The sequence below is a fragment of the Rhinolophus sinicus genome, linkage group LG05 (assembly GCF_036562045.2).
Source record: "Rhinolophus sinicus isolate RSC01 linkage group LG05, ASM3656204v1, whole genome shotgun sequence".
In the NCBI taxonomy this organism is placed as follows: domain Eukaryota; kingdom Metazoa; phylum Chordata; class Mammalia; order Chiroptera; family Rhinolophidae; genus Rhinolophus; species Rhinolophus sinicus.
Window position 1 is genome coordinate 171,247,350 of NC_133755.1, and position 25,125 is coordinate 171,272,474.

The 25,125-nt window shown below is 36.9% G+C and overlaps 1 protein-coding gene across 5 annotated transcripts in view; it reads left to right on the forward strand.

The window, feature by feature from the left end:
* The window catches only part of ESR1 (estrogen receptor 1), a 358,968-nt gene that overhangs the window by 160,927 nt on the left and 172,916 nt on the right, over positions 1-25,125 (forward strand). For all 5 annotated transcript variants that reach the window (XM_019735446.2, XM_019735444.2, XM_019735445.2 and 2 more), the window contains one exon: positions 5,616-5,732. In XM_019735446.2, coding sequence (XP_019591005.2) covers positions 5,616-5,732 — 117 coding nt within the window. The remainder of the gene's footprint in view (positions 1-5,615; positions 5,733-25,125) is intronic.

Here is a 25,125-nt window from a genome sequence, read left to right on the forward strand (position 1 = left end):
TACATTCATATTAGAAACTAGCACAGCATTAAAATAGACATAGTAATGGAGATAATTCACCTGTAATACCAGACTGTGTTTCTTACTTGTTGGCGCCTTGTATCTGGGAAAAGGTGCTCCTTTCTTTGTGGTCATGTCTGGCTCCACCCAGTGTTGAAGAGATGACCCATCTCTCTCTTGGCTGGTTTCCTGCTCCTCTCACCTCCCTTAAGACCAAGTCTTGCTCTTGTGAACTTGAGTTTTGGGGTCCTGGGGTGTAGAAGCCATTGCTTTGTTCAGGGTCATCATCTTCTTAATGAATACTCCCTCTGTGGAATTTCAGTCTCCGCCCTCAGACGAGATTGTGGGTGGCAAGGGGCCACAGAGAGCTTTAGAGGCTCTGCTTTGTTCAGATAACAAGTACCGTTGAGCTCCACTGTGTGTCTGAGAATGTGCCGGGCACAGGATACATGGTGATAAATGAGACATCCCTTATCAAGACTAAAGTAACCTGGGGATTGAGACAAGCTCTTAAAGTCCATCATAGTAAGCACTATGACTGGACAAAAGCTAGGCATTGTTGGAGGGGCAGAAAGGATTTCCCAGAGGAACTGGTATCTTGACGGACACACCTAAAAGATGAATAGGAGCCAGTTGGGCCAAGAGTTGGCAAAGTGTGTTCCCACAAGAAAGAAGGGCATGTGCAAAGTCCCAGAGCTGAGAAGGAGCATGGCATGTTTGAACAGGAGGACATGGCTAGAATTTGGATCGGACTAGAGAATGGTCTAGAGAGATGAGGCTAGGAAAGGAGGTAAGGGCTGATCAGGAAAAGCTTGGTAAAATGTCTTAAGGTATTTAGATTTTATCTTTAGAGCTTTGAGGATCATCAGAATATTAAAGGAAGATTGTGGCATGATGGTGTATGATTTTAGAAAAATCACTCTGTCAAAATGGTGGGGAATGATTGGCAGGAGAAGGCGGGAGGCAGGGGGTGTCTTAGTGGGCGATCATAATAGTCTGGGAGGGAGATGGTATGGGCTATGGTAGTGACAGTGGACTCAGGGCAAAATTGATTTTGCTTTGAAAAAGAATTTAAAAATAATTGATTTGATCGGTGTGTGTATGTGTGTGTGAGGTTCGAATGAGGAAAAGTGTAGAGTAGAATCACACCCCTGTCTCGGGCTTCATGGTGTGGTAGTGAATAGGAACAGATTGGTGAGGAAGAAGATGGACTGTTACGTTTGGGATACATCCATCTTGAAGAGTCAGAGAGATAATCAAGTCTAGATGGACCGTGGACAAGTGGGTATACAGGTCTGAAGCTCAATAAAGAGATGAGATTTGGTCTGAGGTGGCTGCCACAATGTACTGAGGGAAAAGTGTGACAAACGGAAGGATAAACAATATTAAATTCCTTTCAGCTCTTGCTTGTGTTACTATATTTTTCAGCTTGATTGAGGTGTAATTGACAAATAAGTTATAAGATTCTTAAAGTGTATGTGATGATTTGATATATGTATATATTGTGAAAGGATCCCCCGTTGAGTTAGTTCACACATCTGTTACCTCAGCTATTTCCCCCTTTTTTGTGCATGTGAGAACATTTAAGTTCTCTCTTAGCAAATTTCAGTTATACAATTATAGTTACCATTATATACATTAGATCCTCAGACCTTATTCATCTTATAACTCAAAGTTTGTACCTTTTTACCAACCTTTCCCCATTTCCCCCAACCTCCCCCCACCTCCGGTCCCTGGTAACCACTTTTCTATTCTGTTTGTATGAGGTCCACTTTTTTAAATCTTTTTTTAGATTTTACATATAAGTGACACATGCAGTATTTACCTTTCTCTGTATGGATTATTTTACTTAACATAATGCCCTCCAGGTTCATCCATGTAATATATAACAGGATATCTTTCTCTTTTTAAGGCTGAATAATACTCCATTTTCTTTATCCATTTATCCATTGACAGACACTTAAGTTGTTTCCATATCTTGGCTATTGTGAATAATGCTGCAGTGGACATGGGGTGCAGATATCTCTTTGATATCCTGATTTCATTTCCTTCGGACATATACCCAGAAGCGGGGATGGCTGGATCTTACGGTAGTTCTAATTTTAATTTCCTGAGGACTCTCCATACTGTTTTCCACAGAAGCTTGCATCAGTTTGCAACCCCACCAGCCATGCACAAGCCTTCCCTTTTCTCCACATTCTCACCTGCTTGTTTTAATTAGCTCTGTTTTTATATTTCTTTTGAATCTCTGAATGTGAGTTACTGCTTATTTTTGTAACTAACAAATACAGACTTTCTCTGTGATGATAATAATGCAAAACCTGCTGCTACTGAAAGGGGAGAAATAAACAGAAAAGGAAGAACTGTAAGTCAAGAGAAAGACTCCCAGTGAAGCTTGGGGAAAAGCTGTGTGTGAGCCCTTTTGTTGTCCCAGCAGGTGTGCTCATTCCTGCTGCTCATTCCTGCTGACAGACAGAGGTCTTCTCTCCTCACTCTTCACGTTTCCTGCATGTTTCACTCACCTCCTCTCCTCTCTACTTCCTATTGGCCTGAAGTCTTTTTATTTTTATTTTTTGGTGCATAAGAAAATAGTGATTATTTCTCCAAAACTTCACCTGAACCTCACATGTAGCCTTCTGCCTTTTCTGCGTCATCCAGGCCTGTGTAAAGGAACTTGGAGCCAATCTGATCACAGGTACACAGAGTCCTCTAGTCTCTTCATTAAAAACACTGTGTGGTTCATTAACAGTTGGTGTGAGTTGTCTTTTAAAAAATTAACTCCACTTCAGTACGATTTTCTCATGCATTGTTTTCACAAGACCAAATAATCAAATTTAAAAAGAAGTTTCTTCTTGAAAAACGTCAACCAATTGCTTTAATCACACACCTTTACCAAATTTCACTTAGAAAAAAAAAAGTCTGTTGTTTCCCTTCTTCTAATGTAAGTTGAAGACTTACAAATTGTACACATTGTTATTAATGGTGTTTGGTGAATTTGTTTTAATTTTATATATCAAATATGTACCTATTATGTTTTTCTTGTTTGTTGCCAGTTTATCAGTTTTCAATTTCAGTGTGGTTTAGGCAGGAGAAAACCCAGCTTTGTCACAAAAGTTTTGCATTAGGAACATGATTCTGCTGTGAAGCCATTTTCATTCTTGTTAAAGAATGAATTCCTCACACAAATACCAAGTCTTTTGTGTGTTAAACATGTTAGTTCAGGAATTTCACATGGTTCTATAAAGATATATATCCACAAAGGGGTGGTTAATCCAAACAATGCTTAGCCAGTTGGCCTCTGACCCAATTAGGTTCTTTCATCTTGTGGCTTGCGAAACAGTTAGCTTTTGGGAGAGCCAGTGACTTTGGGTTTGATTGATTATTGAGTATTTTCTTCGGAAGCTTAATATAAGCTCATTTTTTAGAGTTAAAATAAATCAGCATGTGCTGCAGAAAAACATATGCAACCAAACTAGAAGCTTCTTTGAGGTATTAGAAGAATACACCTTCTGCTTAGAGTTTACATCTGCCCTGGTAAATTTTGTTGCTGGTTCTATTATTTCCTCAATTTGTCCCTATTGGTAAGGACAATTCTAAAAATAATAGCAATGACTGGATATTTGAGACAATGTGTGGTCTCTTACTAAAGTAACAGGTTTGTGAGTCTGCTGACTAGTTGGCTTGTTCCTCTTTTGCAGTAGAAGAGGGCAGATGTTAATTCAATCTGAAGCCAGTTTACACAGCGGATTTTATAATGTATATCTAAAGATGGAGAACCACCTTTTATGAGACCAGCACTTCTTGTCAAGTCCCCACTCCACCCTGTTCTAATTAGGACTGACCTTTAAGTTGAATAAAGAACTAATAGTTCTGTAGTTGAAACTTTTCACTACATGTTGCATCTTGCCCTCAGTAAATGGAAAAAATAGACTTAAAGAGAGAATCTGAATTAGAGGGTGGAATATAAGTGTACTCACTTTTTGTTTTTTTTGAGAATGGGAAACACATTTTAAAATACTACATATTATCTCCTTAATCTAAATTCAGGACATTTTCCTAAGGTGTAAATTTAGACTTATATAAATTGACTTCGTTATTATAAAAAATGCCAGCATTTATTAATTTATGAAGTTTAATATTCTGCACATTTTAAACCAGACTTCTTTTGATGGCTAAAGAAATAGAGGTGACTTCTAAATCTTAGAGCAGAAACTTCATATGTCCCCAGAGCTCCGAGAAGAGGGTTGGGCTGGGAGCTTACATCTGTGAGTCATCTGCATTTCATAACAATAGAAACTCTAGGTGTGGAATAGATTCTCTTGTGGGAGCTATGGAGTGTGTAACAAGAGGAGAGGGTCTGACATTGAGCCCTGTGCAGCTCTGGCTTAATGTTGGGTGGAGTGAATCTGCAAATAACATGGGTGGCCACAGCCTAAGAGGTAGAAGGAACTTGGGGAGAGTTTTGTGTTATGGAAGCCAAGGGAAATGAGAGAACCATATCTCAAGAGGATGGGAGGGATTGTCAGGTACTTCTGATAGATCCAGTATGACGTGGACTGAAAAGATCTGTTGAATTCAGCAGTAGGAGTCATGGGTGATATCAGGGAAGCTGCTTTTATGGGGCAACTAAGGTGGAAAACAGGCTGGGGTGCGTTGAGCTGTGCAGGAGAGTTGCCTAGGAAACAGGAGACCTTGAGTGTAGACATCGATGAGGAGTTGAGCTGAGAAGGAGAGTTTGAGACTGACGTGAGGTTGAGGGAGACCTCTTTTGGGGGACAGATTTCTAAGAGCTAATGAGAAAGAATCATTTGAGCAAGAGAGATTCAATAAACAAGACAGAAAAGAAAGAAACTTCATCACAAAATAACAGTAACAACAACAGTAATATTAATATTTACCGAGTGCACACCACATCCGGGTACTGTGCAAGACCTTGACATGCATTTTCCCATTAATTCTTTGAATAATGTTATGTAGTGGGTGCCGTTATTTTCTCCAGGTTAAACACAGGGAAAGTGAGACCTGGAGATGTTGACTCTCTTGCTCAGTGTCCTCCTGCTAGTAAGTGATAGACTAACTTACTAACTTCAGGACTGAACTTTGCCTGGAGCCCAGCTCACCACCCCACAACTTGAATGTAGGTATTAGAGCTGCATTTGAATACCTACTTAAAGATTCTTTCAATTGTATTTAAGAAGGCCACTTTGAAACTTCTGAAAGTTCTCACAGTTTTATTCTGACAATAATTTAGCTAGTGGCCTGGGTCAAAAAAAAAAAAAAAAAGAAGTAAAATAAAGGGCCTTATCTGCTAAGAGAATACCTAACCTTGTGTGTGTGTATAAAACATGCCCTCAAATGTAAGTTGTATGAACTGAAGGTGATTTGCCCGAAGAACTACCTCCCAAAGCCACTGGCTGAGGCAGAAATTAAGACTAGAGGATTTTTTTTTTTTTTTTTACACTTAGAGAAGAACGGAAAAAGGATGACAGGCTGAGCTAACGATATAGTAAGGCCACGTAAGTGATATGAAAACATACTCCAGACAGCTTCCCTGTAGATTCTGACTGGCTACGCTTCCTGAAATAATAGTAATTCTGTCCTCCTGCTTTTCATAGGACATAATGACTACATGTGTCCGGCCACCAACCAGTGCACCATTGATAAAAACAGGCGGAAGAGCTGTCAGGCCTGCCGGCTCCGCAAGTGCTACGAAGTGGGCATGATGAAAGGTGGTAGGTACCTTCCACACAGGACACCCACAAGCAATGGGTTTTCATGTCTACCGCCCAGTGTTGGCTATTTCTAGTCCAATAACCATGGGAGTTTCGTGTTTTTTTCTTCTAATTAGTTTTTCTTCTTACTTTTCTTTGCAACAAAAGTGTTTTTAGAATACATTTTATTAACCAAAGCAGAAAGTGGCTGGAACTAGAAATTCTAACACACCATTTTGCATTTTATGTTTTCAATGTAAATAATTATATTTTAAATCAAAGATGTGTGGGAGGTGGTGGTGCAAGGAGAGGAAGATTGCTCAGTGAATTACTCTAGAAATATTTTTCAGTTACTGTTTATATTGCTAGAAAAATGGTATCTGAGAATAAACTTTCCCTAAACTGAGATTTGTAAATGTGAAAGCTAAATAGCTTATTTATAATCTTTCAATCATGTAACCTCTCTTAGGGAATTTGAATTTCCATCAAAAGGCAGCTTTTGCCTTTAGAAGTTGAGTCAACAGCAACTGCCATAATCTCAGCATCTAGCCTGGTGCTGGGAGCCATGAAATGAGTACTGAGTGCTAACACGTCACAAAGCACTCAGGACCTGTGCCCCGGTGCTTGGGTCTTTGTGGCTGTGGGTGTGTGTATGTGTGGTTTTCTGTCCCCTCATTTATCCGGTCTCCAGCATCCTACACGGGAATGCAGTGTCTGGTTCTGGAGGTAGGCCCGTAAATGTTGCCTGATTGATCTCCTGGCATTCTTGGGGGTCTAGTTTTGAAGAGCAATGCTTCTAGTCTCGGACAGCCTTAAAAATACGGGGAAAGAACAAATAGGAAATGTGCAATTAAAATAAAGTCATGGGTGCATTTAGTGTTTCAGGATGATACCGAGGGGAGGGATGGATGGATGATGGTGCTGCCTGCTGGTCATAGTGGGGAAAAGCTTTTTGAAGGAGTCAAGGATTGGGGTGAGGTAAGGAAAACAAAATTGCAATGAAAAAGAATAGTGATTGTGCAAGTGGAGGGCGGCTAACCTTTAACCATTAGTACTCAGACAGAGTGGGGAGCGGAGGAAAAACCAAGAATTGAGATAGGATGAAGACATCCCTGATTGCTGCAAAGTCACAGTCAAAGATTCTTAGATTCCATGGTCATACCTAAGCATGCCAAGTTGAGCTTTTTGAATATAGTATTTGGAATAAATTCTCTTGATGAACAGAGGAAATAATTGAATTTACTATGCTTTGTGTGAACTGTGACTATGTGTCTTGAATGTCTGAAAAAGCAGCTTTAATTCAAAGGGTAATTAATTCCAAGAATTTAACAGCCACATTCAGGAAATGACATTTTGAGTCATAAATGGATTAAATATTTAAGGAATTCATCTTTCTTTGTGCTGTTGGAGAATCCGTCAGGCTTAATGATACTCATAAAAAGCTTCTTAAGGTAACTTGCTAAGAGACAGGAATATAACAGCTACACGTAAAAAGTTTAATTGGAACACTGGAGTCCAAGTTTAATATTCTTCTTTGGTGATTGAAGGTAGATTAAACCCATCTCTGAAAGCTGAAATAATTTGTGAATATGTTCAAAACATCTTTTTCTTTTAGGACACCCATAAATTGGCCCCACTTCATAAAAACAATCCTATTTTTCCTAATTAATATCCAGATACAGTCTGACTGCCTATATATAAATTATACACACTTATTTTTAATTTAACATATTCATTTTTAATATGCAAAGACATAATACAAGTCTTCTCACTATTTTCAAATAGGATCTAGATAACTTAACTGCATTTAGACAGTCTGTGTGTCAATACATGTAATTGTACATGTGTATTTATAACTGTAAAATATACATCTGTATTAGTTTGCTGCTGTTTTAGTCTGCTTGGTCTGTCATAACAAAGTCTGTAGACGGGGAGGCTTAAACAACAGAAATTAATTTTCTCACAGTTTTGGAGGCTAAAGTCCAAGATCAAGGTGCCAGAAAATTCAGTTTTTGGTGAGACCTCTTTTCCAGGCTTTTAGATGGCTGCCTCCTCTCTGTGTCCTTACATGACCTTTTCTCTGTGTGTGCCCATGACTGGTGCTTTTCCCTCTTCTTATAAAGACATCTGTCATATTGAATTAGGGCCCCACCCTTAGGACCTCATTTAATCTTTATTACCTCTTTACAGACTCTACTTCCAAATACAGTCACATTCTAAAGTAGTGGGGTGAGGGCTTCAGCATGAATTTTGGGGGCAGGGGACACAATTCAGCACATACCGAGATCCTATAAAGATTCCTCAATGGTTGTTGAGTATCTGTCTACATTTAATGAAAACATGTGTCTTTCTGGTAGTTTATATATGTGTATAAGTTTTATGCCAAGCTTTAAAGTTGTAAAACTATAGGCTGTGAGAACATCTCAGAAGTAGTTGCCATAAGGCAATAATAATTAATTGTATATTCTATAACATTGGATACCACACATTACCTCATGACACCTTGTATGATAATTCCTGGAATCCCACTGAATAAAGGCTTAATTTACAACTGGAAGTATAATTATAACTAACTATAAAATTTGAAGTTACTCGTAAAGAACAGCTGTAATTGAGTAAATCTTTTTCCTGCTGGTTTCACAAGAATGCAGTTTCTTACTCAGGCTAGACACCCATTAATCTCTACACATGACATAAAGTGTTTAGTTTCAGGTAAAAGAAAGAGCACCACACACCTACCTCCTCCTTTAATACAAGGTTGCCTAACTTTATTGAAGTGTTCTGAAATCTCAAAGAATACAGGATTTATCTTCACGGTCATTATTTTAATCTGTTATGATGCCTACTGTACCCTGATTGTTCCAAGGTCATTATTAGATTTGGTTCTGAGACAGGGGGATTCAGTAACCTGCAGGATTTAAGATGTGCCTTAGGGATGCGTTTTCCCATCTTCGTGCCTGTGCTGGTCTCTCTGCCCAGGTTGCTCTTTCCTCTTCCTGTTTCCCTCCCCTTTAGCCTCAGATGGTAGATTACATGTCTCTTCTTCTGGGAGGCCTTCCTCGTTGCCTCACACTGGATTCGTTCCCTGCGTTCTACCTTTTGTACCATGTTTCCCCGAAAATAAGACTGGGTCTTATATTAAGTTTTGCTCCAAAAGATGCATTAGGGCTTATGTTCGGGGGATGTCCTCCTGAAAAATCATGCTAGGGCTTATTTTCCAGTTAGGTCTTATTTTCGGGGGAACACGGTAACGAGCAACTCTTCTCTGAGCTCTTGTCACTATTATGATGTGTTGTTTAGCATCTGTCCATAAACTCCATGATGGCAGGGACTCTCTCAGTCTTGTTTACTGATCTAACACAAAGCAAGACAAAAAGTAAGTGTTCAAGATTTTTTTTTCATGAATTAATGAATGAACTCTATTTCAATAGTTATTTCTTAGGGTTTCTTTTGTGTAAGCTATTATGGAGAGAGCAAACATGACTAAGTCCCTAGTCCCTTCCACCAATGTCCTCACAGTACTAAGAGGACATTTGCATGTGAAATGGCAGATAGAAATCCAGAAGCCAAGTTGAGACTGCATTGGAAGTTGGGAATGGAAGACCAGTGGCCAGTGGAAATTCAGAGCGTTAGTCAACCACTCTTGGGTTTAGTCCAACCCAGAATATTACTCAGGCCATCTGACTTCCAATGTGCATATTGTTATCCAGGAATTTGGCAGTCCAGATTGTTTTGGTGGAAAGAGGAAGACTTTCACACGTGGAATTTTTGGTCCAAATATTGGCTCCTCCTCAGATTTGCTCAGCAATCCTGTTACAATCACTTTTATGAGCTTCGCTATCCTGAGATATAAAATAAAAATAATTTCTATTTAATAAGTTTGTTGTGAAGATCACAGTTCATAATTTGGGAAAGTACTTTACATACTTAAAGAACCCCCACAAGTGTTAGCTATTACTGTGTTTCCCCGAAAATAAGAACCTAGCCAGACCATCAGTTCTAACGCATCTTTTGGAGCAAAAATTAATATAAGAGCCAGTCTTATTTTACTACAATATAAGACCTGGTCTATAATATAATATAATATAATATAATATAATATAATATAATATAATATAATATAATATAATATAATATAATATAATATATATAATATAATATAATATATAATATCAGATATGATATAATATAATATAATGCTGTGTCTTATATTAATTTTTGCTTCAAAAGACACATTAGAGCTGATGGTCCAGCTAGGCCTTATTTTGGGGAAACATGGTATATCTCTTCTATCTTAAAAATAATTCCTATCTTAAATACTCAGTGCACTTGTAATAGGTATAAATATCTAATTTCTTTGTAGGGAAAAAAATACCTGGCTCAGACACACCTGCTTTTTAATTTTATTTTTTGTTTTTGGTGTCATATACTGGATAAAGCTTCATGATGAGTGAGATTTATTGTTTATCATCATTATAATGCTAGAGATTTACAAAAACTTGTGAAAATTCTTTCCTCACAGTAGACTCATAAGTGTGTTGGTGGCAAGGTTTTTATTTTTCAAATGAGGAAATTGGCACACAGAAATTAAATTTAATGTGCAGGACTCATGTGCTGCCCATTCTGGCTTCCTTGTAACACGTTAAGAGGAAATTTGAGATAAATTAATAATCACTGACTAGTCTTTATTTTGATGACAATGTTATAGATTAATTTTGAGAAATAGTATAAAACAATCACTGACTAGTCTTTATTTTGATGACAATGTTACAGTTTAATTTTGAGAAATAGTATAAAACAATAAATTTAAAAAATAAATGTTACAGTTTTAAAGTGAGAAAATAAGATACTGATAATAATGATGGGGAAATGTATGTCGGGAGTCCAGAATAGCACAGAATTCCAATGAAAACTTTGAAAATAAAATATTTCTTTGCTGCCTAAGTTTAATATTTATCATCATGAGTTACTGTAATTTGTTTTATTGAGGGGATGAGCTCCCAATCTAGAAAATTAGGTTTCCTTTAATCCTTCATTGGCTATATTTTACCAAAAGTTATCAACCTATTACTATTAATGACGGTAGAACCAAATCAATGAATTAAAAAATGCAACTGTGAATTACTTTCTTGGGATTGTTCAGTAATTCTTGGGAGAATTACAGTTGCGTATAGATCCAAGCATTTTCAGAAGGCAGGGTTGGGAGTTCAGGTTCATGATTTGACTTAAGAAAAATATTAAAGAAAAGCTAGTTGCTCTTAACCAAAGACATTCAGGTTGTTTTAAGCAGCAACCTATATATTTATATTAAAAATATTATTTTACTAATTCAGATTATAGATATTTATTTTATACAAAATTTCCCCATATTGTCATTTTTCATTTGTACATAAATATACTAACTCAAGTTCTTGAGTCATAAATAGATGCTTAAAGATTAAAAAATTCCAATGTTTTGCAATGTTTAAAGCAATCAAACTCTTCTTCCACAAGCAGTAGCAAATTCTCCATCTATGAAGGAGAGAAAAGCAGATTTAGCATAACCTCTCTTCACTCAATATGGCATTTTTCAGAAACCTTCTGGGAACCCTAGGTCTCCAAGGAACAGTTTGTAAGCCACTGGTCTAATGTAAACCCTTCATCTTTTAGGTAAGAAAACCGAGGCTAGAGAGAGTCAGTGCCTTGATCAGTCTCAGGACTACCTGGCAGAAGAATTGAGCCTAGAATCCTAGATGCTAGTTTCCGAGCTCATTCTCTTCCCAGTACACCTCTTTATACCACCACTCACTTTTACCATGAAAACTAATTTATTAAAAATGTGGGTGGCATATAACATAAAAGTTAATGCACACAAACACATACATGCACTCCAGAGAGAAGAAATCCAGAGTAAAAGAAACCATCTTATTCTATTCTTCCAGATGACCTGATGATACCAAGACTTCATGCAGTGATCTGTTGATCTTGGGAGCTAAGGGAGTTCAGGCTAACCGGTTCGTAGCTAACCTATGAATAGCTTTCTACTTCTGCTTAGAAGTGGTGGCAGCTGTGGTAGTAGGAGGGGATGTGGAACATGTCAGGACTAACTCAGCGTTGTAGACTTTAAAGCAAAGAGGAGCTAGGTAATGACATCAGGGTCAGAAAAGATGAGTGGTAAGAAACCACGACAGGAAAGACATAGCAATCATAGTGATGAAATTCCAAGGGGAAAAGAAATTTGTTCATTAACTTAGCATGAGTGAAAAAACGAGATGACTAATTAGTTATTTTCTTCAAAATTTGGTAAAAATGAAATTGATGTCCTGATGCCCAATGCCTTCAGCTGCCTCAGAGGGATGGAGGCAGGTCAGTCCTGTGTCTTTTAGTTTAGTTGGGTGAAGCATGATGGCAGGCAACCCAATGCTTTGATCCTTACAAGAACCATGCTACCTTCAGATGTCTTAACATAGACTAAGCACCTTTCTTACAAATTTGGCAGAGTATGATGGTATCAGCTCAATTCGAAGACTGAAGCCCTACTAACCACTCCATCAAAACTGCCTTTGTCCAGGTTACTGATCACCTCCCTGTTGCTAAATTCAATAGTCAATTCTCAGTCTTCATCCTGACCAATTAGCAACATTTGACACATTAGATAATTCTCTCCTCCTTAATGTGCTTTCTTTACGTGGCTTCTAGGACAATATGCTCTTTCAGTTTTCCTCCTATTCCATAGATCACTCTTTCTAGGTCTTTGTGTGTTTCTCATCTTCTTTTCTGACCTCTTAATGTTGGAGTGGCCCAGACTTTGGTCCAAGGACCTTTTCTCTGTACTCACTTCTTGGTGACATCTTCTAGTCCCATAGCTTTAAGTATCGTTTGTATGCTGACGACTCTCTCAATTTTATACCTCTCGCTCAAAACCGCCATCAGCTTCCTGACACCTCCATGTGACTGCTCATGTGTCTTCTTCACTTGAATGTCTAATAAACATATCGAACTCGATTTGTTCAAACCCAAATCCTTTATCTTTCTCTCAAATGTGCTTTATCTGCAATCTTTCCCATTTTAGCTAATAACGCCATCTTTTGAATTGCTTGGGCCCAAAAAATTGAGTTATCTTTGACTCCTCTCTTTCCCTGATATCTCACATTCAGGAAATTATGATGGCTCTACCCTCAAATATTTTCAGAATCTGACCTCTTCTCTTCACTTTTACTGTTGCCACTCTGGTCTGAACCACCATCATTTTTCTCCAAGTTTATTGCTTTTCCCTTGTTTCCCTGCAGTCTATTCTCCCTACAGACACATTAAAAATGGAAACCAAATCATATCACGACTCTTCTCCGAGCCTTGCATAGCTTCCCATTTCACTCAGCCAGTGTCATTACAGGGGCCATAAGATCCTAGATCATCTGCCTTTTCCCCACTTTTCCTTTTCATCTCCTGTCCTATTACTTTGTCTCTTGCTCACTTCACTCTAGCCTTGTGGGCATTCTTGCATGTCAGGCACACTTCTGTCTTGGAGCATCTACTCTAGCTCTTTTGTCTTCCTGGAATGTTATCCCCCAGACATCTGTGTGCTTAACTCCTTCAGCTCCCTTAAATTATTTGATCTAATATCAATTTCTCCATGAGGCTTACCCTGACAATTCATTTTAATAGTGAAATTTGCATCATTCACACATCCTGCAGTACTCAGTCTTTCTACGCCCCCATTCTACTCTACTTCTTTAGTTTTCTATTGCATTTCCACCTTCTAATACATCATACAGTTAATTTTTTAGATTATCTTTATAGTTTGATGTCTGTCTCCTTTACTAGAATGTAAGCTACAGTTGGGAGTTTACAAACAAATAAAACATGTTTATATATTTTGTCCGTTGATGTATTGCAAGCACTTAGATCAATGCCTGCATATGGTAGGCAGTCAATAAATAGTCGTGGCATGCGTGAATTCATAGAATGAATGAGTAAGACTGAAAATACATAAGTGTAGAGCTATGAATAGATTGAGAATCAAGAGTCCTGTTTTTCTACTTAAGGGAAAATATCCACTTGGGAGTTAACTACCTGTATAGTAGTTAGCTCTCATCACGTAACAGAACCTCACCTCAAAATATCAATGGCCTACAACAATAAGCAAGTATTATATCCTGGGGAGATCGGTTAGGAGGCTACTGAGATTGGCTGGGCTCACTCATCTATCTGGCTGTTTTGGCTGGAGCAACTGGGATGACTTAGTTTTGCTTCACGTGTCTCTCATCCTCCTATAGGCTAGTCCATGTATGTTTCCATGGTAATGGCAGAGGCACCAAAGAGAGCAAGACCCAAATCACAAGCCCATTTCAAGCCTTTGCTTGCATTATCTGATGCTATCCAGTGGGCCAAAACAAGTCAAATGGCTGAATCCTTAGTCTGCGCGAGAGGGGCTGTCAGAGTTGTATGGCAAAGTGGGACCATTTCTGTAATCGCAACCAGAAATATTAGCTTTTAAGATTTTGGACTAAAAAATAATAACAGAGTGTCATAGAATCTTGGACTTGGGAGGGACCTATGGGGTCATTTACTCTTTTCCCCCTATCAGTGTAGGAATCCCCTGTGTAGCATTTCTGGCAGCTTGTGTTGGAGTGCTGAATACAGATGTGCATTTTATTTTTATGCCTCTCTTATATACGTGATGAATAGATACAATAAGGTAGAAAAACCTCGGAGGAGATGTGACCCATACTGCTGGGAATATATGGGCTAGTTTCAGATATGCTAGATTTCACTAAGTTATTCAGATGTACATTAGTGTGTATGTTTATGAATGTTTAATCTGCTTATGAGTGCAGATTAAAACACAATTAAATGTAAGGCTGCTTTAATATTTTAGTAGAAGTTCGCTGCATATATAAAATTAACCAAAGAACATTGATAATCGTATTGTTATTTTTATTTAATTATTTTTATACTGAAGTAATTTGATTGCTTATTTAGAGGTCACTTTGGTTCTTAAAGGATTAAAAGAGGGATCTTCATTTACCTTTTCAAGAAATGTTACAAGAAATGCTGACAGTTTTTTTAAGGCTAGGCAAAAATTTCAGAGAGGGTCCCTCGTGTTTCCATAATTAGCTTTTGCAAAAATAAATGGTTCTGGAAATGATGTAAGGACCCTTTCTGTGGCTAGAGCTTTAAACAAATGCAGAACTCTGGGGGCAGTAATTGTATGAATGAATTGCTGCTTTTAAATTCTGTAAGCTTCAGGCCTCATAAAATTTCATGTATTTGCCTTTCGTTTCCAATATTTTGATTAGGATAATGAATTGTGTTTAGAGCTGAAAAGAACCTGAAGGTCACCTGATTCACCTCCTTGTGTTCAGCTCATTGTACCGTGTTTCCCCGAAAATAAGACCTCGCCGGACCATCAGCTCTAATGCATCTTTTGGAGCAAAAATTAATATAAGACCAGTCTTATTTTACTATAAGACCCGTATAATATAATATAATATAATATAATAAATATAATATAATATAATATGATATAATTAATATAATATAATACTGGGTATAATATAATATAATATAATATAATACCAGGTATAATATAATATAATACCTGATCTTACATTAATTTTTACTCCAAAAGACCTGTTAGAGCTGATGGTCCAGCTAGGTCTTAATTTCAGGGAAACACGGTACTTATCCAAGTCACACAGCTGGTGACGTCGTCACTCAGGAAGCCAAGATCCAGAGTCGTGGTTCAGTGCTCTTTTCATTGTTTTGCACAGCCTTGCAGACCTAAGTGATTTAGATCATCATGAAAGATAGAAACATGCACAGATGGGATATTAATATCACATAGACCAAAATTATGACTTAAGAACAATTACTATGGACACAAAACACTACTCTTCAACAATAACATTAACCAACGCATTTGGCTTAGTCGCACAGCTGACGTACCAAAATACATTTATATGGAGAGCGTGATGGATATTTTTCAAAAGAATTACTTAATATTTAATTGCTTCACATTGCTTAATATTTAATATAAATTGAAAAGAACATTTTCTCTTTCAGGCCAAATGTTTTCACTATTTTTAGGTAACAATTTCAGTATTTGTTGTAAAGCCTGTCAGTTTTCTTTTTTAAATGTCTAGATTATTCTGGTATTAAAATGGTGACTCTGTCAAGTAGAAGGAAGTCTGGTCAAGTGTTAAGAGTCTGACTCTTCCAAGGACCCTTGGGCAGGTCAGTTAATTTTTCTGAACTCAGTTTTCACTTCTGGAAAACATGGGCTTAAGATTCAGTGCTCTCTAAAGCATCTTTCAAATCTTAAATTTCATGTTTTATGATTAATAAAGTTCAGATTAATAACAGAAAGGTCAGATTCTAAAGTTAGAAGTTGTGTATACAAGTTTCTGGATATGGGGAACAACCTCAGCAGCTGTCATAGAGCTATATTTCGAACTAAATTTGTAGAACAGCTGACAACTGCAAATACCTATTAGAATGGACAAAACTACAAATCTGTCCTCTTCATTAATTAGCCTGGGAAGTGAATCTCTTCTGAGTGGGGAGTGTCTCAAAAATGAGTTTGATGTTAATAATGATACAAGCAGATGGCTATAACATCGTTACAAATTGTTTAGCCACATAAAAGAAAGAATTTAAGAACAAAGTTTTTTGAGATAGGAGTCTGAGAAGATAACTAAGATAAGCTCTTTCCTGTTACTAGGGATAACATAGTGATGCCTAAGACTTGAGTTCCAAGAGCTGGTGAAACTTTCTAGTTTCTGCCTGGTGGAAGAGAGAAAAGAAGAGGCGAAAAAGGCAGTGAATTTTGAGATGTTCCTGATTAAATATCACACAAGCCAGTCTGGTGATGTTTGCTTGAAAACTTATCCAGGAAGTGTAAACCAACAGACCTTGAGGTTGGACTTTTTGGAAATCACAGAAATATATGCCAGCCCTAAAAGGGATCCTAAGGTAAAATATGGAACAATGTGTAAAAAAATTTCTGGTTATACCTGGAGGCAACATACAGTTTAGTTTAAGCTTGACTAAGCAAATAAAAATTAGTGAGAAACATATAAAATTATACTTAGGTGTTTATATCTTTAAAAGCTTGCTTTGAAAGACTCGTTATTATTACATGTATTTTGTATTAAATATTTGGCAGTTTTATTTAGAAAAGTTTACATAACAAATGCCAGGCCAAGTGCAAACTTCTTAGCCTAAACCATTTACAGATAACCTTTATTGAGCATTTACTCTGTGAAAGTGTTGGAGACACCATGGTAAAACGTGGTCACTGATTGAGCACAAAGTCCAGGTAACCTAGGGGTGGAAAAGAGGTCATTCATAAAATGATGACCAAATCCCTTTATTTCCTCAAGAGACCAAGGATCGGATGGGCCTAATACATCCTGCTGTCTCAGCTCACCCACCAGTTCTGACCCTACAGATATCAGTGCTTCCAGGAATCAAGCAAGGTCAAGTTTGCTGGCTGGCCCTTTGTATTTCGTGGTTTCAACGTCTGGTTAATGTTCTTAAGAATGTGTCTTATTGCCAAGTTAAATCTTGCCCATCCTAGATTTATTTCCCTCTCTTTATGGGTCTCCATCTCATAGAAAACATACTTGTGTGGAAACACCAATTCCTCATCAGGCTATTCTGAGAGTCAAAGGCATGAGTTACATTTCAATAATTACAAATTGGCACACAGATGTTAGGTGTTATTATTCACATATCGTGTAGCATTGTGGTTAAGTCTTTAGCTTTTGGAATCAGACCACCTGGATTTAAATTTTAACTCTGTTTAGAGATGTGTGACCTTTCACAGGATACTTAACCTTTTCAGACCCCCTGTTTCTTTATTATCAAATGAGGATAATAATAATACCTTCCTAATAAGGTTGGGCAAGAATTAATGTATAGCTTTGAGTGTTATGTTTGGCTTGTCGTGAGCCCTCCATAAAAGTTGGTTACAATGGGTAATAAAGAGTACACTCACTTTTTGCCTTCTGTACTGAATCTAATCTCCAAAGAAAGTGTGATTCAACTATATTATTAACATCACAATTAATAAAGAATTATTAGGTAACTAGTTATTATGTATTTAATTCAATTTAGATAATCAGTGATATATAAAATGTGGTAACTAGCCCCAAGGAACCTATGATTTAGCGTTTGCTAACCCTGGCGTTCAAACTTCTTTGCCTTCTGAGTCACACCAATTTTTTAGGCTCTCTTTCCAACTTTCCTAAGAAACCTTTGGCTGCAGCAAACAGGTCTGCTAACTGACCACAGAACAAACCTTGTCCTTTTATGCCTCCCTTCAATCCAAAGTTGCTTATTCATACTTTATTAGTAATACATTTTCTTGTTTACTAAAAGCCCTCTCTTTAATTCAGTTAAGACGCCCTAGAAATCAGTTTTTTCCTCTGAGTACTATGATATTCTTTCCCCGTGTTAATCAGAAGGTCAGGTAAGCTGTTGTCAGAGCCTCTGTGTTAATCCAGACGCTAAGCTTTTTGAACCCTGGCAGCTCCAGGACAAGTTGGAGGCATTGGTGTGCAGTGAATTCCAACCGCGAGAGCAGTTTCCGCCGTCCTGGCTCTTGATTCCTGATTGGACTCAGCTCCCTTGATTTTAACACATCCTTCAAGGCATATCCTCTGCCTCACCTCCATTTCTAGTCTTTGGCATGACCCCATCCACACAAAACTTTGATTTTTGATTCCTAGGTCACTTATCTGACTGCTCGTTTTCTCTTATTGCTAGAATTAATTGTGTAGACTTTGCTGTCGTTTACTACCCATAGATAGGTCAACCACTCAGCTCTGGACTCAGTCACCAAGTCCCACTCCAGCTTGGCCTCTTGAGTGGCCAAGTGCCCACGCCGGTTAATTTCTGGACCTTTGGTTGTGCTTTTCCACCAGCACCCAGCCAACAGCCCGGTACTGCATTTAATGTATCTTTGTTTATTGAAAACTTAATTAAAATATTTGTTATTGATAATGATTTTAATGATAACAGAAAAAAGAGAAGACCTGGTTTATCTTGGTGTTTAGCTAAATCATTCGCTTGGTGTAGTCTACCAATCAGATCACACGATTAAGCATGGCTCAAGTAATACCATTACCATAATGGCATCTCTCTTTCTCTCTCTCTGTCTGTCTCTCTGTTTGTCTGTCTCTCTTTGCATAGTACTGTGGAACATTTATTATGTAATTTTAAACATGAAAAGTGATGGCACCAAGTACTATCGTAACAGATAAATAAAACTACATTAAGTCAAAGAAAATCACATTTTAAGGGAATGAAAAAGCCACTTCCAAAATTAAGTTAAAATAAGATTTCCTTAGTGTTGAATTATTTTAATAATATTTACTATCACAGACAAGATGAATTATTTTGTTGGGAGCCAACACTTTTCATTGATATTTGTCTTGAGAAGTTCTAGCTATAGCATCTTTACTGTTGAATGATAATTGCTATTTTTTTTAGCCTATACTTTTGTTTATTGTTTTGTGGAAGATTCAAAAACATGCATTTCATCATAAATTTTCCAGGTATTTTTTCTTGTAGGCAGATATTAGCTCTATTTAAAAATATATATATATTTACACACATTTCATTCTTTCTCTCTCTCTCAATATGGTTTTAATTCATTAAATGAAAGGTTTTCTTTTAAAAAATAAGTTTTAAGCATTTTCTTTAATAATAATTGATTTTGGAATAACTTACATTTGCTCCAGGGCTGCAGTCCACCATTTATTTAGTTGAGTCCTTCCCAAAATTAAATGTTGTACATGTGGAATTGATTCACTTCACAGGGATGCATTGTTTACTCTCAAAGAGATGTCAGTTTCTGGCTTTCCGTAATAGTAATGGGTCAGAAAAGTACCTATCCGTACCTGCACTTTTCATTTTAACCCACTGGGAAGGTAGGGGAGTGAGGACTAGGTGACTTCTTTGATTTAAATCCAATTAAAAAATGGAGATTCCTCTGATACAGGGACGAATATCAAGATAAAAAAAATAATAAAGGGCAGTACAAACCCTAGCAAGATAAATTTCAAAAATAATGAGAATATTTAAAAAAATAAAATACTCTAACAAAACCCTCGGGTCCAGTTTAGAGTGCTGAAATTCAAATAGGCAGAGCTGGCTAGAGGAAAGCCAGCAGGAGCATAGCAGAGAAATGGCACGGGGGGTAGGGGGGCAGGAGGGGACGGTGAGATGGATGAACTGATGCTACTTGAAAAGGCAGAAAGGAAAAAGAGAGGGCAGGACTGATGAAAGAGAAGTGTAGAATACTGAGCTATTGTGCTTGCAATCTGCTTAGAATACCAGAAGCACTGAGAACACCAGTGGAGGGTATGAAATGAAAACTAGATGCGATAGCACATAAATGTTTGGCATAAACCTTAGTTGGTCCAAAATTGCACATAGAGCTGACCAAGCAGAACTGGTGACCTATCAGTAGAAAAAAATAGGTTTGAACTTCAAATAATAGGGTGATATAATAATAGGGTGAGTAGGAAAACAGAAATAAGGAAATAGTCTTATAACTAAAGACTTAGATTTAGGGCATATTCCTCAAAGACAGACTAGTCTAGTGGAATCTGCTTCTCCATTACAAAAAGGAGAGAGAAACTTCTGTGATAAAATAAGAGTTTACTAAGAGTTTACTTCTTCATATTTGGGGCATATCAGGGTTTAAGGAAAAAATATAGAAATTTAAGAGAGATTCCATAAGCACCATAAACATAGCTTATAGACAAACTAAGTTTTCTATTTGAAAGCAGGAAGATACTGGCTCAATTTTTAGTTGTCACTGTGAAATTTAATCAGTTTTAAACTTTCAGTGAAAATCTAAATCAGTTCCACTGGAAGGTCCCACACCCACATCTGAAAAGATGATTGAAGACAGATGTAAGACATTAAAGGGTGATAGATAAATACATTAACAAAAAGTTGATATTAGAAAGTAAAATAAATGATTAAATTAGACACCATATTTTAAAAAAAATTATGAGAAATTAAAAGCTATGAGATATTTCAAAAACTTTCTAAATAGCTGGTAAAATAGATGGCGAAGGATTCACTCAATCAACTCTATGTCCCACCCAAGCATGTCAGTTGGAGTTTACTTAGTCAATTGAGGAAATTAAAGCATACTTTTTTTTTTTATAAACAGATGACTGTTTTTTAAAAAGAGCATTAGTTAAGGTTAATTTTGACTTAGGAAAAAAATAGTTTAAAATCTTGAAATGGAAATGAAAAATACATTAACTACCATTAAAATAAATTGATAGTGATTTTTATCTAGGACTCATGAAACACTTTTAATATTTATGAAAATGGACTAGACAAATGTTAGAAATTATGAACTGGGTTAAGAAAAAAGATCCTTTAAGGAGACACTTAGAACAGCCGTGAATTTTAATGTCCAAACATAGTGCAACAAAATGCCAGCAAAAGCAATGACAGAAACATAGGTTTTTTTTATTGAGTTACTTATATATTCTCAATTCTAATTTTAACTTACTTTATGTATTGTAAATGGATTAATCTAGCAAGTAGCTTCTCTTTGCTATTTTATGGTATTTCATAAATATTCCTGTTTCATAGAAATATTTAATTTTTAAGTTGTGGAATTTATCATACTTTATCAGAGCTCATTTGGGCTTTGAGTTCTATGTAGTAAGGCCTTCCCTGCTTGGACATCATAAAGTTATTTATCTATATTCTGTATTAAAAGTAGTAAAGCTTTCCTTTGTCTCATTTTATTACTGATTCCACCTGAAAGAGAATTTCGTGTATGACATGAGGTATGAATATAATTTTATTTTTTTACATCTGGATAAAAATTGTCCCAGAGCTATTAATTAAATAATATATTCTTTCCCACGGATCTATAACATTACCTCTATTATGCACGAAGATCCCCTATATAAGAGAATTTGATTCTGAGCTCTCTTTGCTATTTCTTTCCTCTATTGGTCCATGCCTTCACTAAAACCATGGTTTTCATTTTCATAACTTTGTAATTACTTTGACTTTATAATCCTTCTTGAAAAGGAATTTGTTCTTCTTCAAAATTGTTTTGGCTATTTATGGCTATTTTTGCTTCCAATGAATTTTTAAATCAACTTTTAATGAAATTGCATTGAATATACAAATTAATTTAGGGAGAACTGACATTGTTATGATAGTCTTCACATCTGTTAACATTACAGAGCTCTTCATTTATTTTAGGTATTTTTAAATGACTTTCACTAATATTTTTAATTTTCTCCAAAAGATCTTGTATATTTAAAAAAAATTATTCACAGCTATCTCATTTTGCTGGTATCTTAAAGATGCATCTTTGAAAAAGTGATATGATCTTATTGTTCCAGATATGTCATATGTTTTGAACACATTTACAGATTTGAGATTACATTGCCTATTTACTTCATATTTTCCCATGCTATTGAGAATCCTATAAAACACGATGTTTAGGGTGATTACATTAATACTGCAGTATGGACAAACCATCATTTATTTATTTATTGGTATTTACATTGTTTCTAGCATTCACAGTTTTAAACAAGACTGTGAATGAACGACTTTCTTGCTAAATCTTTGCACACAATAATTATTTATTTAGGATTCACTCCTCGAACTTGAATTACTGAGTCAAAAGGTATTTACCTTTTCCATGACTTTTGATATATATTGTCAAAATCAATCCAGTGGGGGTTGGTTCAGAAATCACAATTTATAAAAGAACGCTCTGCAAACATTACAAATTATGACATATAGAAACATATATTATATATATTACAACTAGTATTTAAGCATTGTAATTTATATAGGCTTATATTGAACCCTAAAAAGGAGAGTGAATACATGAATGAATAAATGATTCTGGCAGGATAGGCAACAAAAAGGTTAAAAGCAGTTAGCCCTGGGTAAGGAAATTATGGATGACTTTTATTTTCTACTTTTTTTTCCTTCTCTGTATTTTCTGTTTTCAACCATGTACACAAATTATTTGCGAATAAAATGAAAAGAAACCCAACTTTGATATTCTTATACAGGTTTAGTGGGATAACATTTCTCTTTCATTTCTTTCATTTTTAGGAAACTGTCTTTATGGCAATTCTTTTTCTTTTTACTTGTTTCTTTCTGTCTTTTAAGAGTGAGATTGACCAGCAATTTTACAACGAATCTGTGTACATTGTTATTTTTGCAATTAGTAAGAGATGAATTTCACAACTGTAATTATTTTACCCCCCATTTGGTATTTAACTATATTTCAGGTGAGCTCGGAAATGTCATTGGATGAGCTTACTCAACGTCATCATCACGATAGTGCAATATCAATATCAAATGACAAGTTTCTTGCAGATTAATATTTTCTTGGTTGTGTTTGTGGTTTTTGATTTCGGAAGGCAGCCACCCTTGCAAATGGCAAGAATACACGAAAGCCACTAACTGCACGCATACCCTTCACGCTCCTAGCTTAAAACTGAAGCACAAATGTTTAGTGTGATTCACTCAGTAGGTACTTCATGAAGCTGAAGACAAACAATGTAGCTTTTCCATCCCTTATTAGAATGTTTTTAAATCCCTCTTGAAGGTAAGTGGGGGTAAATTAGGAACAAAGAGATTTCACAAACAATGAAAGCTTTCCAAACAATTGAGAGAAAAAAATTGTTCTGAAACTATAACTTAAGTCCCCTTCTTTTATTTGAATGTGTTTTCCTAAGGTAATGACTGGCAAACAGATTGACGATTTTGTTTTTAAAGTCACTTTTTTCTCAGCAAGTCATCTCTGCTATCAGGTTTCTTTTCAGAAGGATTTTGTAGCTGACACCTGGTAGCTCATCCTGCTTGCTTGTTCCACATCCACTAGAAGTACACACTGTTCCAAAAAATTGTGAAGTTGAAATATTTTTATTTGGGCAACCTCTGCAATCAAGATAATTCACTTTCTTCAGAGGATAAAATGGAAAAAGGCAGCTTAATCTCTGTGACCTTAAACTTCCACTGAAACTTAGAAACAGGTGAGCTCAGCTGATGAGAGCTTGGTGCTAATGACACCAAGGTCGCGGGTTCTATCCCATTACAGGGAATTGAAACTCAAAGGAAAAACCCCATTGCACTGGCACAGACTCCCTGGGACATCTGCTAGCCATTCGCAGTGAGGCAAGGAGTGTAGATTTTTGGTGAATCAAATCATATCTTAGGGAGTCTCCAATTTGAAGCTGGTTGTGAGGCCAAGGAAGAGGCCAACTGAAGCTGGGAGTGGGGCCCTAGAGAACCTTAGGCCAGAGCACATTGCAGGACAAGAAAACTTAATTGGGTTCAGGAAGTTGGTGTCGGTTCAGGCACTGTATTCAATGGGTGTAGCACAGAAGACTGGGTTCAGCCACCAGGATGGTTTTCAGATGGAGTCACTACATAAACCAGTATCAGGATATCTGCCTCTAAGGGACAGGACTCCCACGAGCAGTCAGGGGCTCTGGGGAGGGGGGCCATTTCTGAGGGCATGTGGGTAAGGGCCATAAATGCTTTCTCATCTATCACTGGGTTCAAGGCTGAGACTTGCTTCTGAAAAGCTTGGGCAGAAGCTTGACCTCTGGAACGTGGCCAATTGAGCCATCAGGGGAAGGTGTAGGTGAAGAGTGGGGGACATTGGTGAACTGCACAGCTATCAGCCCAGGCCGTGGATGTGGATATGGAACATATGCTGTGCTGGTCGGAGAGCATGATTTTATTGTAAGCTGCACCCATGGTCAAGTTGGAGTGCTGACACACTGTCTTTCTCTGCATTGGCTGGATTGGGACTGGGGAAGGACTGTTCTGTAGGTGGAGGCCACACAAATCCAGGTGTAAGATGCTATGAACATGAAAACAGAGGACAAAAGAGGGGGTGTTGTGACCAATTTTAATTATAGTAAAAACTAGGTGGAAAAGATACCGTGTTTCCCCAAAAATAAGACCTAGCTGGACAATCAGATCTAATGTGTCATTTGGAGCAAAAATTAATGAAAGACCCGGTCTTATTTTACTGTAATATAAGGCCAGGTCTTACATCATATCATATCATATCATCATATCATACCAAGTATAATATAATATAATATAATATAATATAATATAATATAATATAAAATATAATATAAGACCAGGTCTTATATTAATTTTTGCTCCAAAAGACACATTAGAGCTGATTGTCCGGCTAGGTCTTATTTTCGGGGAAACACGGTATTCTATTGGCAGTAACATTTTTTCAGTTCTGACATAGTTCCGGATGGATATACGACATATCTAGTACAGCACTGTTTAATGGAATTTCTGCAAAAAGGGGAATGTGGTCAGTCTGTTTTGGTAGCCACTGGCCACATAAGGCTATTGAGCACTTGAAATCTTGCCAGTGGGACCGAGG